At 50.0% G+C, this 16,626-nt stretch overlaps 1 protein-coding gene across 1 annotated transcript; it reads right to left on the reverse strand.

Moving 5' to 3' along the window:
• Positions 1–672: 672 nt before the first annotated feature.
• Ddx55 (DEAD-box helicase 55) lies at positions 673–16,267 on the reverse strand. Its single transcript, XM_032886675.1, has 14 exons — positions 16,157–16,267; positions 14,657–14,713; positions 14,497–14,577; positions 12,614–12,705; positions 12,344–12,406; positions 11,200–11,349; positions 9,945–10,134; positions 6,682–6,764; positions 5,647–5,778; positions 4,232–4,324; positions 2,945–3,059; positions 2,528–2,696; positions 1,350–1,642; positions 673–1,067 (listed from the first exon to the last, which is right to left on the reverse strand). The coding sequence occupies exons 1-14, from the start codon at positions 16,262–16,264 to the stop codon at positions 891–893; spliced, it is 1,803 nt and encodes a 600-aa protein (XP_032742566.1). The 5' UTR covers positions 16,265–16,267; the 3' UTR covers positions 673–890.
• Between the last annotated feature and the right edge of the window lie 359 nt (positions 16,268–16,626).

A 16,626-nucleotide genomic window follows, 5' to 3' on the forward strand; every position in this document is an offset into this window, starting at 1 on the left:
CCCCAATCTGGGTATCATGGCACCAGCCTGTGGTCCCAGAACTCCTGGCTAAGGCAGGGGGATCAGTCTGAGGTCATCCTGGACTACATAGTTGTCTTAGTTTGGGTTTCATTCCTGTAAAGAGACTCCATGGCAACTCTTACAAAGGCAAACATTTAGCTGGGGCTGGCTAGTAGTTCAGAGGTTCAGTCCATTATCATCATGGTGGGAAGCCTGGCAGTGTACAGGCTGATGTGGGGCTGGAGAAGCCCAGAGTTCTACACCTTGACCCAAAAGCAGCCAGAAGGCTTTCTTCCACACTGGGTGGAGCTTGAGCCTAGGAGCCCTCAAAGCCTGCCTACGCCATGACATACCTCAAGGCCACACCTAATAGTGCCACCTAATAGTGGCATATTCAAACCACTACAATAGTTTAGCCCCTGTTGCAATGAAAAGAAGAGAAAAAAGAACCCTGCACACAGTCCCCTCTGCCCCTGTGGGTGCTCTTGGTAGGGTTGTAAAGGAAATGCAAAATGTGGGGTGGGAGGAGGCCAGGGGATGTCAAGTGACTTAGAAATTTACAAGGCCTAAAATCAAGTATACTTCATTATCTGTTTTTTAAAAAGTGAGAAAATATATATACACATACATACATACATACATACATACATACATACATACATACATACATTTTAAGTCAGTAGTAAAGCACAAAAGCCACCCCCAGAAAAAGCACAATTAATCAAAATAAATACTGAGATCTGTTATTTACACTCAATACACTGAGATTCTGGTAGGATCCTTGTGCTCGTGTGTGCAGTCCTTTGGTTTCTCTCAGTCTGAACCACAGTCTTCCAGCAAGGGTAGGAATGTGAGGCCAGCTGTGAGGTAGCCCTCACCTGAGGCTCAGGTCAACTGTCCTCTTCTGAGTCCGAGAGACCTAATTCTGTCAGCTGGACTGGTTTTTTGGTACTTGTCAACAGCCCCTTCTCAAATTCTTCTTCTGTGATTTTACCTTTTTTAAATTTTTTCAAGAGCCTTGTGTCATTAAGGAGTTCCTCCATGTCCTCATCATCAATATCAGAACCCTGAGTGCAGAAGAAGCAGTTACAAGTGTTAGCTTCGGGTCTAGAGAGAGCAGATCCTGCTAGGGCCTACAAGCTCGGGTCAGCTAACACAGCAACCTCACCATGGGCCCCAAAATTGAATGTGGGGGAGGGAGGGGTAAGACAAGGTGGCTACATAGCTCAGGCTGGCTGTGAACCCAGGCTGCAAGCACAAGCAACCTTGCTGTTCTGATAACACATTAGATGTCTTCCCAGTGCAAGGTCAGAAGGTGGGGTTGAAAGAATAAAGAACACACACATTACCTCATCCTTTTTCCTCTTTGCATTCATCTTCTTCTTCCTTTCCTTTTTGGCCTTCTGCTTTGACCAAGCTTTATTTTTGATGAATTTTCTTCTCCCTTCATTTTCTGTCCTCTCTTTTCTTTTTTGCTCCAAAAGTTTCTGCCTCTGTTTTTCTCTAATTTTATCCTTAAATGGGATCGTGTCGGTATCAATGTCCACTGGTACAAAATCTGGAAACTGCTTCCCCCTTAGTTCTGGCATCCTGGGCATCCTCAGCAGGGCAAAGCCTCGAGCAAGCCCGGCAAAGTCAAGATCTAACAGAAGAGAACTCAGTCAGCACTGGAAGATACCACAGTCACAGGGTGGGGCAGGGTAGGGCGGGGCTTCTCCGTGTTCGCTAATTAAATGATATAATAAGCTGGACAGTGGTGCCACAGGCCTTTAACCCCAGCACTCAGAGGGCAGAAGTAGGAGGATCTCTGTAGCCTGGTCTACAGAATGAGCTCCAGGACAAACAAAAGGGCTACACAGAAAAACGGTCTCCAACCTACCCCTCAATACCCCAAAAAAGTAATAAATTTAATTAGAATTTTAAAAAACATTTACTTATTTATTTTATACATGTAAGTACACTGTAGCTGTCTTCAGACACACCAGAAGAGGGCATCAGATCCCATTATGGATAATTGTGAGCCACCATGTGGTTGCTGGGAATTGAACTCAGGACCTCTGGAAGAGCAGACAGTGCTCTTAACCACTGAGCCATCTCTCCGGCCTCTAATTAGAATTTTTTAAGCAATATTTTTTTTCAAGGTGGAAATGGCAGTTTATTTTACATCTACTCAGAGCCCCATCATTCATTCTTTCTTTCTTTCCTTCCTTCCTTCCTTCCTTCCTTCCTTCCTTCCTTCCTTCCTTTTGCTTAGGATTCCTTTGAAAGGTCTAGAGAACACTAACCCTAACATGCCATGTGTTTCACTAAGACAATGCAACCCTGAGACCCAAAGACTCAAAAGATTGTGCCAGGCACAGTGGCACACAGTTAACCATGCCCAGATTTAATACCAGTACTTGGAAGGCAGAGGTAAAGAGCACTCCAAGTTGGGGCCAGCCTGGTCTATACAGCAGGAACTAGCCAGGGCTACAGAAACACCCTGTCTCCAAGAAACCCATGGTAGAGAAGGCGAAGCAGGGCTTACCCTTCAACCTGAAGATGAGACTGCACTCGTGCTTTGCATAAGCCTGCACAAAGGACACAAAGGCCTTCATGCCCTTCTCGAACACGGCTCTGTCAGCCAGGGCCATGGCCCGGAGCTTGGGTAGAAGGTCTACAGTGTTTCTCTGGAGGCTCATCTCCTGCAGGGGGCACTAGACAGAGACCACCATCTCACCATCCCCGTAGTCTTCCAACCCCAGTGCCCCCCAGATCTAATAAACCAAGGACATTCCTTAGTCAAGAAGGAGTATAGGATTTTTTTTAAGTTTGAAAATGACATTGTACATAAAAGTCATAGCCAGTAAGGCATCAAGAAGTGGCGTCCCCAAGCCATGATGCTGGCTCATGCCTCCCTTGCCCAGCCCACTTCTCGGTTTCTGACCACCAGTGTGCTGCTTACTTTCTGGTTGATGGCCAAGAAGTTGATGTACGCTTCCTCCATGGGCAGCAGGAACACCAGAGCACTGCCACCGTGGCCAATGCGGGCCGTGCGTCCACATCGATGCACGAAGGCACTGGGGGGACAGGGTGGGGTAGTACCCCAAGGGGTGGCAGTGAGCACAGCCAGGCTCCTGCTGGACAGGTATTGCACTACACAGTGCTGTACAGAGCCACCAGGCCCCACAGCTCAGGGCCCACGTGACCCTGACCAAGACCCAGTGAGCATAGAAGAACTGCACAGAAACAGACACTGCAGACAGGACCATAAGAGACTAGAGGTTCCGTGGCTCTGAGGACACCTGACCAAAGCTGGGCTCCCTCAGGCCATACAGCAAAGTCACAGGGGAAAACCAAGAAGCAATGAAAGGCATCAAGGAAAAGTGCCCTGGAATAACAGGCAACTTTGATATTTAAAGTGAGGTAAATCTGGTGGCTCTCGTCTTTAATCCAAGCACTGGTGAGGCAGAGGCAGCCTGGTCTATCTATATACACAGGGAGGCAGCCTGGTCTGTCTACATACACAGGGAGGCAGCCTGGTCTGTCTACATACACAGGGAGGCAGCCTGGTCTGTCTACACACAGGGAGGCAGCCTGGTCTGTCTACACACAGGGAGGCAGCCTGGTCTGTCTACACACAGGGAGGCAGCCTGGTCTGTCTGTGTCTTGAATAACCAAATCTAAGTAACCAGTGTGAGAGGTGTCCGCTCACTCTGAGGAGCTCCGCAGTTCTCTTGAGCACAGTCTATAGTTTGCACTTGTGCAAGCACTTCCAGTAGTGGAGTTTTCCCCCGTATTTACCCTCTGCACACACCCCTAGCGGACAGGACAGTGTTTCCACTCTGCAGCCCAGCCTCATGAACTCATGAACCATCCTAAGCCAGCCTCATGAACTGACACCGGGATGAAAGGTGGAGCTGCCACACCTGTATGAAGTGACTGTACAACACCACAGCACTATTAACTAACGCATCAAAGGCGATTCGGCCATTTAATCCAGGGCATAGAGTGCTTGGATTTCAAAACTTTAAGCCAGATGTGGCGGTCCATTCCTGTAACCCTACCAGTCAATAGATGAAGGCTGGCCCACCAGATGCTCACAGTAATCTCTGACAACATGAGACTCTTATCCAAAACAAACAAACAAACAAATTATTTTAAAATGTTAGGAATTTCACCGCATGCACTTCCTCCAGATCCCTATCCTGCTCAGCCCGATCCCCAGACAGAGGAACAGTACCCTGCATACCTGGCGTTGCTGGGAGGGTCGTACTGCAAAACCCAGTTTACTTCAGGAATATCAATTCCCCGGGCCATCACGTCAGTGCACACCAAGATCCCACTGGGAGAGAGAGTAGCACTGTAAGCAAGGCCATCCTCTGTGATCTGCAGGACACCCCAATAAAGCAGCACAGGGCCCCAGAGTTTCTCACAAACCACTGCATTTTTCTGAATGAAATATTATTTTGCTTTCTTTTTTTCTTCTTCCTTCAACCTTCCCAGACTTTATAAACTGCCATGAGAAGTAGGGAGTGGAGGAGGCGGAGAGATGGCTCTGCAGTTCAGAGCACATCCTGCTCTTACAGAGGACTCAGCACCCGTGGCAGGCGGCTCACAACCACCAGGAACTAACTGCATGGGACTCTAGGGGATGTCATGTCCTCTTCTGGGCTCCAAGGGCACCTGCACTCACGTGCATAAACATGAACATAATCAACAATAAACACCGGACATACATGACACCCAGTGATACACGCGCGTGCGCGCACACACACACACACACACACACACACACGGCACTCAAGCACACATGAAACCAAGTATGCATAAATGCAAGCACACATGCATTGCACATATGCACATATGCACATGCACACACACACACACACACACACACACACACACACACACACAGAGGAGTAGGAGAAATAACACAAAGACGCTTTCTAGCCAGTACCAGGGCTGCAGCCCCGGCCTCCAAATGCTAGGATGTGCACTAGCAACCACTGAGTCAAACTCAGACCTTGTCTTGCTTGAAACAAGGTCCCTGCATCATCTGGAGTGTCTGGTATCCTTGAATTTGTATTTCGGTCTCAACTTCCCAAGTGCTGGGTCACATACACGCATGATCACACCTGGCTTTAAATCTTTCTAATCCATGAATTTCCACTCAGTAAATTAAACTGCGGAAGGCCAGCCCTCAGCAGCCACTTGAAAACAAGAACCATCTTCACCCTGTGACTTGGGGACAACACTGTGCCCTTACAGCTGCTTGGAGCCATGCAATGCTTAGGAAAAACCAAAACAGCTGTCTATAAGGACACCCCAAGTTCCCACTGTGGAGCTAGCGCCCCCCAGCTTACGGGACTGTCCACTCTTGGTTACCCAGGAGCAGGCAGATTGGCAAACCCGCACTGGGCCTGCCGGGCCCTGGGAGAACAGCAGTGAACACATGAGCTTCCTGACTGCACAGCCTGCGACGGAGCAGGGAGAGCCAGTAACAAGCAAGGGACCAGGCTCGGTCTATGGGGTGAGGGTCCAAACCAGGCTCTGGGGGCTTCGAGGATGTAGTAACTCCTCACTACTCTGCTCCAGGAGGGCAGAGGGAAAGGGGTGAGCGTGGGACCTGAGGAGTCCATCGGTCCATCCGCTGCCCCGACTCACCTCTGCAGCTTGCGGAACTCCATGAAGATCTTATTGCGCTTGTACTTCATCTTCCCGTGGATGCACAGGATCTTCACCCTCTGCACCAGCGCCTCCAGGGCCTTGCCATAGTATTCCACACACGCACACGTGCTGCGCAGGACAGAGAAAGCCCTCAGACGGAAACCTGCCGCTGCTGGGGCTGCGGCTGGGGAATCGCTAGAAGTCCCAGAGACCTGGGATGAGGGAGGCTCCCAGGAGTCGATGTGGGTGACCTTAGCTGAAATGCCTGACAGTGAGGACATGGAACCCAAAGAGGCCACCTCTTGGAGTCAAGCAGGACCCCCAGTGGAAGGACAGGGACACCAACCCACCCACAAAACTTTCACCCCACATTTTGTTCTGTCTAAGAAATGCGGGGACAAAGATGGAGCAGATACGAAGGAATGGCCAACCAATGACTGGCACAACTGGAGACCCACCTGTGGGCAAGCACCAAGCACCGGTCCCTGACCTTAACGATACTGTTATGCCTGCAGCAGGAGCCTAGCATGGCTGTCCTGAGAGGCTCTACAAAGCAGCTGACTGAGACAGATGCAGACACCCAGCACTCATTGGACGGAGGTCGGGAACCCTTGTGAAGAGTTTGGGGAAGGACTGAAGGCCCTGAAGGGGACAGGAACCACACAGGAGGACCGACAGTGCCTACTAACCTGGACTTCTGGGAGCGCTCAGAGAATGAGCCGCCAACCAGTGAGCACACATGGGCTGCACCGAAGCCCCTGGCACATGCGAGGCAGAGGGGTGCTTTGTGCTGCCTCAGTGGGAGAGGATGAGCCTAATCTTGCAGAGACTTGATGTGCTGGGGTACGGGGTACCCAGGGGAGATCCCACCCTCCCAGAAGCGAAGGGGAGGGAAGATGGAGGGATGGACATCTCTGTGGTGTGAGCTATGGGACACAGTGTGGGCCGAAGAGGCTGGATTTGTCAGCCTCGCCCTGTCAAGAACCTCCCCGGCACACTGTGCCCGTCTTCCCAGCCACAGATGGGGATTACCTGAAGAAGACCAGGTGCTTTTCCTGCTGACGGCTCCGAAGGAAATGGACCAGCTGGTTGAATTTCTCATCTGCCTTACATATCTACATGGGGGCAGGGCATCACATATATGTAAAAATAAAGTGATCCCCATAGCTGGTTTCAGATTCGACCCGCACCCCACCCCCACTTCCCCACCCCTGCATCCCCTCTTTCTGGAGACAAGGCCTCTCACACAACCCAGACTGGTCTCAAACCCCTGTAGCAGAGGTTGGCCTTGAACCTGGTCTGCCTCCACCTCCTGGAGCTAGGATTACAAGCGCACACCAGCACGCCCAGCATGGCCTTTGTTTGTTTGAGTCTGCTGACTTATTTGGAGGGCACACATGAACAGAGGTTGGAGGGTAGCTGGCAGGAGTCGGCTCTCTGCCTGCCATGCTGTACCCACATTGAAGCCGGGTGGTTCCCCCACTGAGCAGTTTCACTGGCCCATACCCTGAAAGCCTGAGGAACCCCGTTTCCTCCAGAACAGGACAGACTTTAGAGATGACATCTGTTGGCCTTCCCGGCTCAGAGAAGCTGGACCACATGCTGCTGCCAATGTTCAGTGTCCAGTTGTGTAACTGGAGAGCACAGCCATGTAAGGCGACTGCTCCCCAGGCCCAATGCAGCCAGGCCGGGCCAGCCGCAGTGGCAGCTCCTCTGGCCCAGGGGTCAGTGGGTGCAGGGGAGACCAAGAGCCTCGTTCCCTCTAAGCTTGACTCTGGGGCCTGATTCCCCAAAGTGCCACACTGAGGCAGGCACAGCTTCCAGACATGAGTATTCCTGATGGCCTGAAGGGCTGGTGGAGACATGCTCCACCCCTCCCAGGAAAGTGCCCTGTCCAGAACCTAACCCAAAACGGTCAGTCCTGTTACCTGGGTTTCCCTGGATCTTAGCAGAACTAGCACTGTAGGTTAAAAGTTTATCTCGGAGTTGGGGATTTAGCTCAGGGAGTTGGGGATTTAGCTCAGCGGTAGAGCGCTTGCCTAGCAAGCGCAAGGCCCTGGGTTCGGTCCCCAGCTCCGGAAAAAAAAAAGAAAAACAAGTTTATCTCACAGAGCATGGGATCACAGGACTGAAATCCCAGGATTTGGGAGGGAGACAGAAGATAAGGAGTTCAAGGCCATTCTCAGATACATAGCATCTCAAAAAAAAAAAAAAATTAAAAATTAAAAAAAAATTTTTAAAGAAACTTATGATTAAAAAGAATTTAAAAAAAAAAAAAAAAAAAAAAAAAGATAGATAAAAAAAGAGGGGGGGAGAGCGGAGAGAAAAAAAAAAAAAAAAAAAAAAAAAAAAAAAAAAATTTTTTTGATACTTGATTCTCTATGTAGCCCTGGTTGGCCTGGAACTTGCTACATAGACCAGGATGGCTTTTAACTCAGAGAAAAGCTCTCTGCAAATAAAAGAGTGACCCACTACTCCCAGACAATAAATTAACTTTTCAAAAGTTCTGGACTAGAGTGATAGCTCAGTAGTTAGGAACACTGGCTACTCTTCCAGGAGCACACACACACACACACACACACACACACACACACACACACACACACAGAGACACAAACACACACACACACACACACACACACAGACATACAGACACACACAAACACACACACAAACACACAGACAGACACACACACACACACACACACACACACACACACACACACACACACACACACACACACACACACACAGACACACACACACACAGACACACACAGACACACACACACACACACACACACACACACACACACACACACACACACACACACACACACACACACACACACACACACACAGACACACAGACACACACACACACACACACACACACACACACACACACACACACACACTACTTTTAAGTTTAAACGGTGGCCATGGCAGTATGTAGAGTATTTGGCGGCCTCCGAGTAATCTCTGTTGTTTCCTAGCTCCTCACATCTGAACAGGATTGTGGGTTGATCACTGTCCAGCAGCCCTCTGCCATTGGAGCTGCCACCGCCCACTACAGACACTACAGGGACGAGGCTGGGACTCACCTCAGAGTCCTGCCCTGGCTCCTACTCTGTACCAAGTGCTGTGTCCTGCTGCTCCTGGAAAGACCACCCTCTGTCTCCCTGTCCCTAAGCCAACCTACATTTCTGGGGAGCCTGATGTCAACACCCTTCAGGCGGTTGTCTGACGAGAACCTCATTCGCTGACCAGTTACACTATGGAGACCCTCTGGTTTTCAAAGGAGCCTCATTTCTGTGAGCAGTGGAGGCTGAGATATCCCTCAGAGTTTATAGAAAAGACCCACACAGGCTTCGGGTCCAGCGTGCCTGAAAACACTGTGACCAGAGACTTCTCCAAGTTCCGAAGGACACAGCCTTCCTGCTGCCACACTGACCCATCCTAGGAACAAAAGACAACACAACCACAGGCCTCACCATCAAATCCCACACACTCAAACCCTCCCCTTTGAAGGGAGGCACAAAAGGTACGGGGGCCTTCCAGCCACAAAACCCAGAGGGACAGACTCTGTTAGATGGGACAGCGGGCTGTGGGGCAGAACAGGAAGCAGCAGAGTCCCTTCAGCGTACAGCGTCTGCTGGGCCTCGCCTGCACACCCAGCTCCACCTCAGATCACAGCCAATGCTGACAGGCCAGCAGCCACAGGCTGTGCTGCGCACGCACGCACGCACGCACGCACACACCTCCACACGCACACTCAAGTAAGTGTGATCACTCAGGACCGGAGCTTCAGAGGCATGGTGTCTAACGTGCGTTTATGCGTGGGCCAGCAAGGATGCTGGGCAGGTAAAGGTGTCTCAGGCTCTCACATCGTCCTCTGACTGCCACAGACACACAGATAAATACAATTAACTTTTTAAAATACATTTACGCTGGGCAGGGTGGAGCACGTCTTTAGTCCTAGCACTCTTGAGACAGAGGCAGGAGGATTTCTGTGAGCTTGAGGCCAGCCTGCTCTACACAGAGAGTTCCAGGACAGTCAGAGCTACATAACGGAGAAACCCCTTCCCAAAACACCGAAAGATAACCATACATTTATGTTTCCATTAACTTAGCCGTTCATTTAACAAACAGAAGCGTTTGTCATTCGGTCACGTGTCCTCGCTGTCTCCAAAAGCATTTTAAAAAGGACACACCATACATTCACTTTCCTAGTGAGTCGTGAGGACACCCACAGCTCCCGCCATCGCCAACACAGCAGCCGGTCCTGTGCTCACCATATAGTGGTTCTCCAGACGGGACGGCGTCTTCTGGGTGCTGCTGGCTGCCACGCCCTTCTCCTTCACAGAGATTCGGACAGGGTTGCGGAGGCCTGCTCGCACCAAGTTCTCCACCTCCTGTGTCTGTGTGGCTGAGAAAAGGCCTGTTCGCCTCTGCTTTGGCAAAAACTCCAGGATTGTGTTTATGCTGGAAATGGAATGCACACAGGCTTACACAGGAAATGGAATGCACACTCACACTTACACTGGAAATGGGACGCACACGCACTTACATGGGATTTAAAAACAGTGGAGGACTGGGTGTAGAGGAAGGGAGGCCTAGGGAAGAGAACTGCAGAATCCAAAGCTAACCTAGGCTCCATAGTTAACATTCTAGGATAGCCTGGGCTACAGAGTAAGATCCTGCACAAGAACAAATCAAATATTACGAGACCAGGTGGCTAGGGATATCATTCAGTGATGGCCACACATGTGGGAGACGCTGGGCTCAGCAGCACTGTAAAAACCAGCTGCGTGAGAAAAAGTCAATGAGGAATATTTATTTAACGTCACCAACAAGTTTAAGGGTCACACCACTGGGAAATCAATTATAATTCCTGCTCCTCCTCTACACCTTTGTGTCTCCAGTGTAAGCGTATAGTTATCAACATGAACTACATGACAAGTTACATACGGGAATCATACCTAAAGACTGTTTATGGCATGTCAGAAAAAATTAGAGAAACTGGGACAGAAAACGTAGTTTCAGGAAATCAAAAACAGAAAAACTGGAACCAGTCAAGCACAGTGGCCCATATCTGTACTCCTGATGCACAGGACTCAGAGGTAGGAGGATCCAGAGTTGGAAGCCAGCCTGGGCTACAGAATGAGACTTTACCTCAAACTTTAATACAAATACATAGAGTCAATTTTTAAAAATAAAAGAACTGGAATTGGGCTGGAGAGATGGCTCAGCGGTTAAGAGCACCGACTGCTCTTCCAGAGGTCCTGAGTTCAAATCCCAGCAACCACATGGTGGCTCACAACCATCTGTAATGGGATCTGATGCCCTCTTCTGGTGTGTCTGAAGACAGCTACAGTGTGCTCGTATAAATAATTTTTTTTTTTTTTTTTTTAAAAAGAACTCGAATTAAGTGGAATTAAGGCATGTGACACAACCAGAAGGTCTGAAATACTAATAAGAGATGATAATAGTCCTTAGGCCTGCCCTCCACTGGGCTCAGCCACCTCTGCGGAGTCCACATTTTAGTACCTTGCCTCAAAGCCCATGTCGAGAAGTCTGTCTGCCTCGTCCAGCACCAGGACATCCAAGCTCTTCACATAGCTGGCCAGGTCCAGACCCTCAGCCTTCCTCCGGAACATGTCCTCCAGGCGGCCTGGGGTTGCCACAATGATGTTCCCACTTTGGAAAGAAAGTTCCCACTTACCAGTGCGCTCTGGATCTCCGAAACATGGATGAGTTACTTACATACCAAATCCCCACCCTGCAAAACCATCTAATTCCTCAGGAGAATGGGTTGCAGGGTAGGAACAGCAAGGCTGGGAGAGAGAAGGAAGTGATTACAGGCCAGGACTCCGGCAAAGTGCTATCCCACAGGCCACGGTGAGCACCGATGTAATAGGCACACTGCTGGCACACGGCCACACCTTTATTCCTACTATATACTATCTATGCCACTCTCTCCAGTAGGGAAACTGCAACACAACACCACACGGCCCACGTAACTCAGGCTGACCTCTGACCTGGAGCAGCACACCACCTCAAGGAACACAACTACAAGAGGGAAGCAGACTGGGGCAAGGGTTGCTCCGTGACATAGACTTGTCTGGTATGCATGAGGACCAGGGTTCAAATTCCAGCTCCCTACAAGAAATAGGGAAGGAGCAAGAGGGAGAGACAGAGGAAAGAAGGGAGAAAAGAGGAGAAGAGAGGGGAGGGAAGGGGATGGAAGGGAAAGAAGGGAAGGGAGGGAGGGGAAGGGAGAGGAAGGAGCTAGACCAGTAGACTGAGGGCCTAATGTGTCCCTGCAAACTAGCTGCCTATAACATGTTTTTGCACAATGTAGACTACAAGCAATGGCTTGAACAAATCTGAAGACGCATGCGTACTTGGGATGCTCCCTCTAAGATATCCACAAGCAGCCAGCAATGGCAGCCAGACTTGCCAGGCAAGGCTCGGCCACACTGTGCTAGGGGAGCCAGGTGTTGGCAGCCAGGTTGCTGACACACCTGCCCTGACTCCCAAGGCAACTCCAGCCTGTGCAGCCTATGAAGTGTCCACAGAGCCACAGGAACCAGGGGTGGACAAGGAGCAAATGCCCTCTGGGGTCCCCAAGAGCCTGTGAGCAGAGACTCTCAGCTGAGGGCAAGAGCACAGGGACAAGAGCAGGACTCACCCGTGCTGCTTGAACCTCTCCACATCTTCTCCAGGGTTCCGGCCTCCGATCCACAAAATCTGGCTGAAGCAAGAAATGGGGGTTGGGGATTTAGCTCAGTGGTAGAGCGCTTGCCTAGCAAGCGCAAGGCCCTGGGTTGGTCCCCAGCTCAAAAAAAAAAAAAAAAAAAAAAAAAAAAGAAATGGGACTTGGAACAAGTGTGGCAAGATAACAAGCCAGGCCAGTAAGGCTTCCCGGCACCCATCGCCCCACGTGCCCTGGACCAATCACCTGAACTGCGGGAAGTGCTTCGTGAAGTGTGACAGGACCTCATCAATCTGAATGGCCAGCTCTCGAGTGGGGGTGATGACGATGGCTCCTACCTGCCCACAGGGAGGGGGAGACCCCAGGGTCAGCATCACATGAGCCCCAGGGAGGATCACATCAGACTGTACCCTCCACCCTCAGTGGTTTCTGGAATTTTTTTTCAGCAGTCTCAGCAAATCAAGGGCTTTGAACGGCAGCTCAGCGGCAGAGCCCTTGCCCACCCTGAATAAGGCCCGGCATCACAAAATAAACAAGCCATCAACATAGGGCCACCCAGATAGCTCAGAGGTTAGGAACACTAACCACTCTTCCAAAGGACCCAGGTTCAATTCCCAGCACCATCTATAACTCTAGTATCGGCCTCTGCAGGCACCAGGTGCACAGACACACATGCAGGCAAAACACCCATACACATAAAAATAAATGGATAGGGTAATTTTTTAATAAGAACCAACCAAGGAGTAGGTGACAAACAAAACCTGATGTCATCTGTCATGGTTCACTGTGAGCCCAGGGCCAACAGCGCTGCAGCTCGGGGACCGACACCTGACCCGTATTTTCTGTGTATGACGTAAGGTCATACAATTGTACCAGACAGCACATCACTGTACCAGAGGCATTTAGTTACTTGGCTATTTGAACGAGATACCTTCTGTTGTCTCAAGCATTTGCCCTCTTCCTCCCCAGGTGGGGGTGGCTGTTTGGGTAGGTTTAAAAGTGTGTGTGGTCTTAGGGGGTTGGGGATTTAGCCAGGGGGTAGAGCGCTAACCAAGGAAGCGCAAGGCCCTGGGTTGGGTCCCCAGCTCCAAAAAAAAAAAAAAAAAAGAACCAAAAAAAAAAAAAAAAAAAGGTGTGTGTGGTCTTGTTGGAAGAAGTCACTGGGAGCAGGTTTTGAGAGTTAAAGGCTCTAACCGCCCACAATTTCCTCTCTGCTTCCTGTTTAGGGTTTGAAATGGGAGTTCTCAGCTTGCTCCTTAAGGCCCCATGCCCACCTCTTGCCAAGGTCCCCACTGTGATGATCACAGGCTCTTATCCCTCTACACTGGAAGCCCAAACAAACCCTTCCTTCTCTAAGTTGCCTTGGTCATGGTGACTTACCACAGCAACAGGACGGTAATGGACGCACTCACTGTGTAGCCCTGGCGAGGCTGGTTCTCATTCCCCCCTGTATTTCTCACATTCTTAGAGCTGGCTTCATACTCACTGAGATTCACCTGCCTCTCCATCCCAGGGCTGGGATTAAAGACATCCAACACTTTGCCCAAGCCAATGCTGGAGGCTTTTTTAAAAAAGATTTCATATATTTCTATTTATGTGCATGAGTGTTCTGTCTGCAACCATGGACATAGATCCTGTGCATCCAAGGCCAGAAGAGGGCGCCAGATTCCCTACTATAAGAGGTTGTAAGCTCTCCCTCCCCAACACACAGATCCAAGTCTGCAAAAGCAACAAGTGCTTTTCTTCAGTGAGCGCCTCTTCAACGCTTAATTTAAAATAACAAAATCACCAACAAAAGTCACAAAAATTAGGGGTTAGGAATTTAGCTCAATGGTAAAGCACTTTTTAATAAGCACAAGGTCCAGGGTTGGGGGATTTGGGGGAGATTGGAATAAACAAATCTCTCCCAAGGCTACCTGCTTACAGTATGAAAGCTCCCCATACCCACAGGTGACTGACAAAGTACCCCAGGGTCTTGAGAGCACCCCAGCATTGACTATGGTATAAGAAGCAGGCAAATTCAAAAACTGACTTCTCAGATACCAAACAGGGCTGGACTGAAGTCTATCCAGCTTCTCCCTCAAGCCTGATCCCTCCTGTCTCTATGACAACCAGCCAGCCCGCCTCACCTGGTTCTTCTTTAACGGCTCCTCCCTTCTCAGAAGGATCTCCAGAATAGGGATGACAAAAGCCAGGGTTTTTCCACCCCGGTGACCTGCAAAGGGACAAGGCTTTTCACTTACTTTCCAATTAGCGAGGAGAACTAGAGACTGACTGGACTGCGTGGATACTCACGGCTTCTGCAGCAACATCTTTGTTTCTCATGAACAGAGGGATGGTAGCAGACTGCAGGGAGAGATTACAAAGGAGTGGTTAGGGGTTGGGGATTTAGCTCAGTGGTAGAGCGCTGCCAGCAAGCGCAAGGCCCTGGTTCGGCCCCAGCTCCAAAAAAAAAAGAACCAAAAAAAAAAAAACAAAACAAAACAAAAAAAAAGGAGTGGTTAAATAATGTCACAACTAACCATCGGGAGACCCTAGTCCTAGGAACACCACAGGTTACTAAAGTCACAATGGACCACACCCCAAGGGGATCCCGAGGAAACAAGTCACCACAAAGGGTTGGTGTAGCCAGGTGTGGTGACACAGGCCTTTAATTCCTGCATTCAGGAGGCAAGGGCAGGCAGAGCTCTGAGAGTTCAAGGTCAGCCAGGGCACAGTAGTGAAACCCTGTCTAAAAACCAACCAACAAACACCACCACCAAGAGTTGTCTATTAGGACAATTGTGTCAGGAGTCCTGGATTCAAATTCTGACACTCCCGTTATTCCTCCTTGAACTGGGAAGGGGCTGGAAGCACTGACGGTTTGTTTTGTTTTGAATTCATCTTTACTTTTGTATATAAAAAATATATATGTATGTACACAACATACATGGAGGAAGACAAGTTGAGTGTTGGGATTTCCAAGAACTGGGAGTCATAAGCACTGGCGAAGCATTCAATGTGGGTGCTGGGAATTCAACCCTGGTCCTCTACAAGACAGCAAGTGCTCTCAACCATTGAGCCATCTGATCCCTCCAGCCCCTGGAAGCATTGGATTTACCACCAGCCCCAGGGCATTTGTACTGGTATTTCTCCAATTAGCTTCCCCCTAGTAACCCCAAAGCCCTTCCTGATCCTTCGGATCTCAGAATAATGACAACTCCCCCAGAGGTCAGCTCATTCCCTGTCCACCACACCAGTCTATATCAGTTCCTTCATGATAGTGTCAACACGAGCTAAATTACTTCATTCCTATGGTTCTTTCTCTAACATCTGCCGTAGAAAACGAGTAGGTACCATCCTAGAGCCTGGATGAGACCTGTTTACTTGATATATAGATAGATAGATGGATAGATAGATAGATAGATAGATAGATAGATAGATAGATAGATAGATAGATAGATATATATATATATATATATATATATATATATATATATATATCCAGAGAGACTCTACCCCCCACCCCCCATAATAACCTGAACCTACTTAATCCCCACAATGCTATGAAAGAAGTGGTTGTCATCATTTCTCACAAAGAAAGGGTATAGACTGAGCCACTGTCGGAAGACTCAGCTAGAGCAGGCACGAAGAGCTGAGAGCCCGGCGGGGATATCGTGAACCTCCCTGGCACTGCCAAGTCTGAGGTTCTAAAGGCGTAGCAAAGCCCGGAGGGGGGTCTCTCCCTGATCCCCATGGCTGCACTGGAGCAGCTGACTGCTCAGCCTCGCTTCCCCGCGGGACCGATACCTGCACCGGCGTCATGTGCAGGAAGCCCAACTCGCGCAGAGCTCCGAGCACCAGAGGATGCAGCGGCACCTGCAGCGACTCCCAGGCACCCTCCGTCACGTGTTCCATGGCGCGCCCGAAGTCTCCGCTGTTTCAGCCGCCCGGAACGACGCGGGAGCACCAACAAAAAAGGACTTCCGCTTCCGGTTGGTCCTTCGCACGAAGGAAAACCGTACCCAAGCGACGACATTCCGGAGGGCGGGCTGAAAGCGCGTCGAAGTGGTGAATCGCAGTCCCATGGAAGGCGGAAGGGCGCTAGAAGAGACGTGAGGAGCCACGCCCGGGACCAAAAATCCACGAGCTAAAGATGCTGGTGACTCACCGCCGGTGCGCATAGAAGTTCAGAGCTCTCTAGACGTCGCAGCCAAGCGAAGGTGCCAGGCGAGAACAATCTCCCTGTCACTTGGCCAGTCTAGCTTTCTTTGAGCAAA

This window comes from Rattus rattus, chromosome 16, assembly GCF_011064425.1.
Source record: "Rattus rattus isolate New Zealand chromosome 16, Rrattus_CSIRO_v1, whole genome shotgun sequence".
NCBI classification, from domain to species: domain Eukaryota; kingdom Metazoa; phylum Chordata; class Mammalia; order Rodentia; family Muridae; genus Rattus; species Rattus rattus.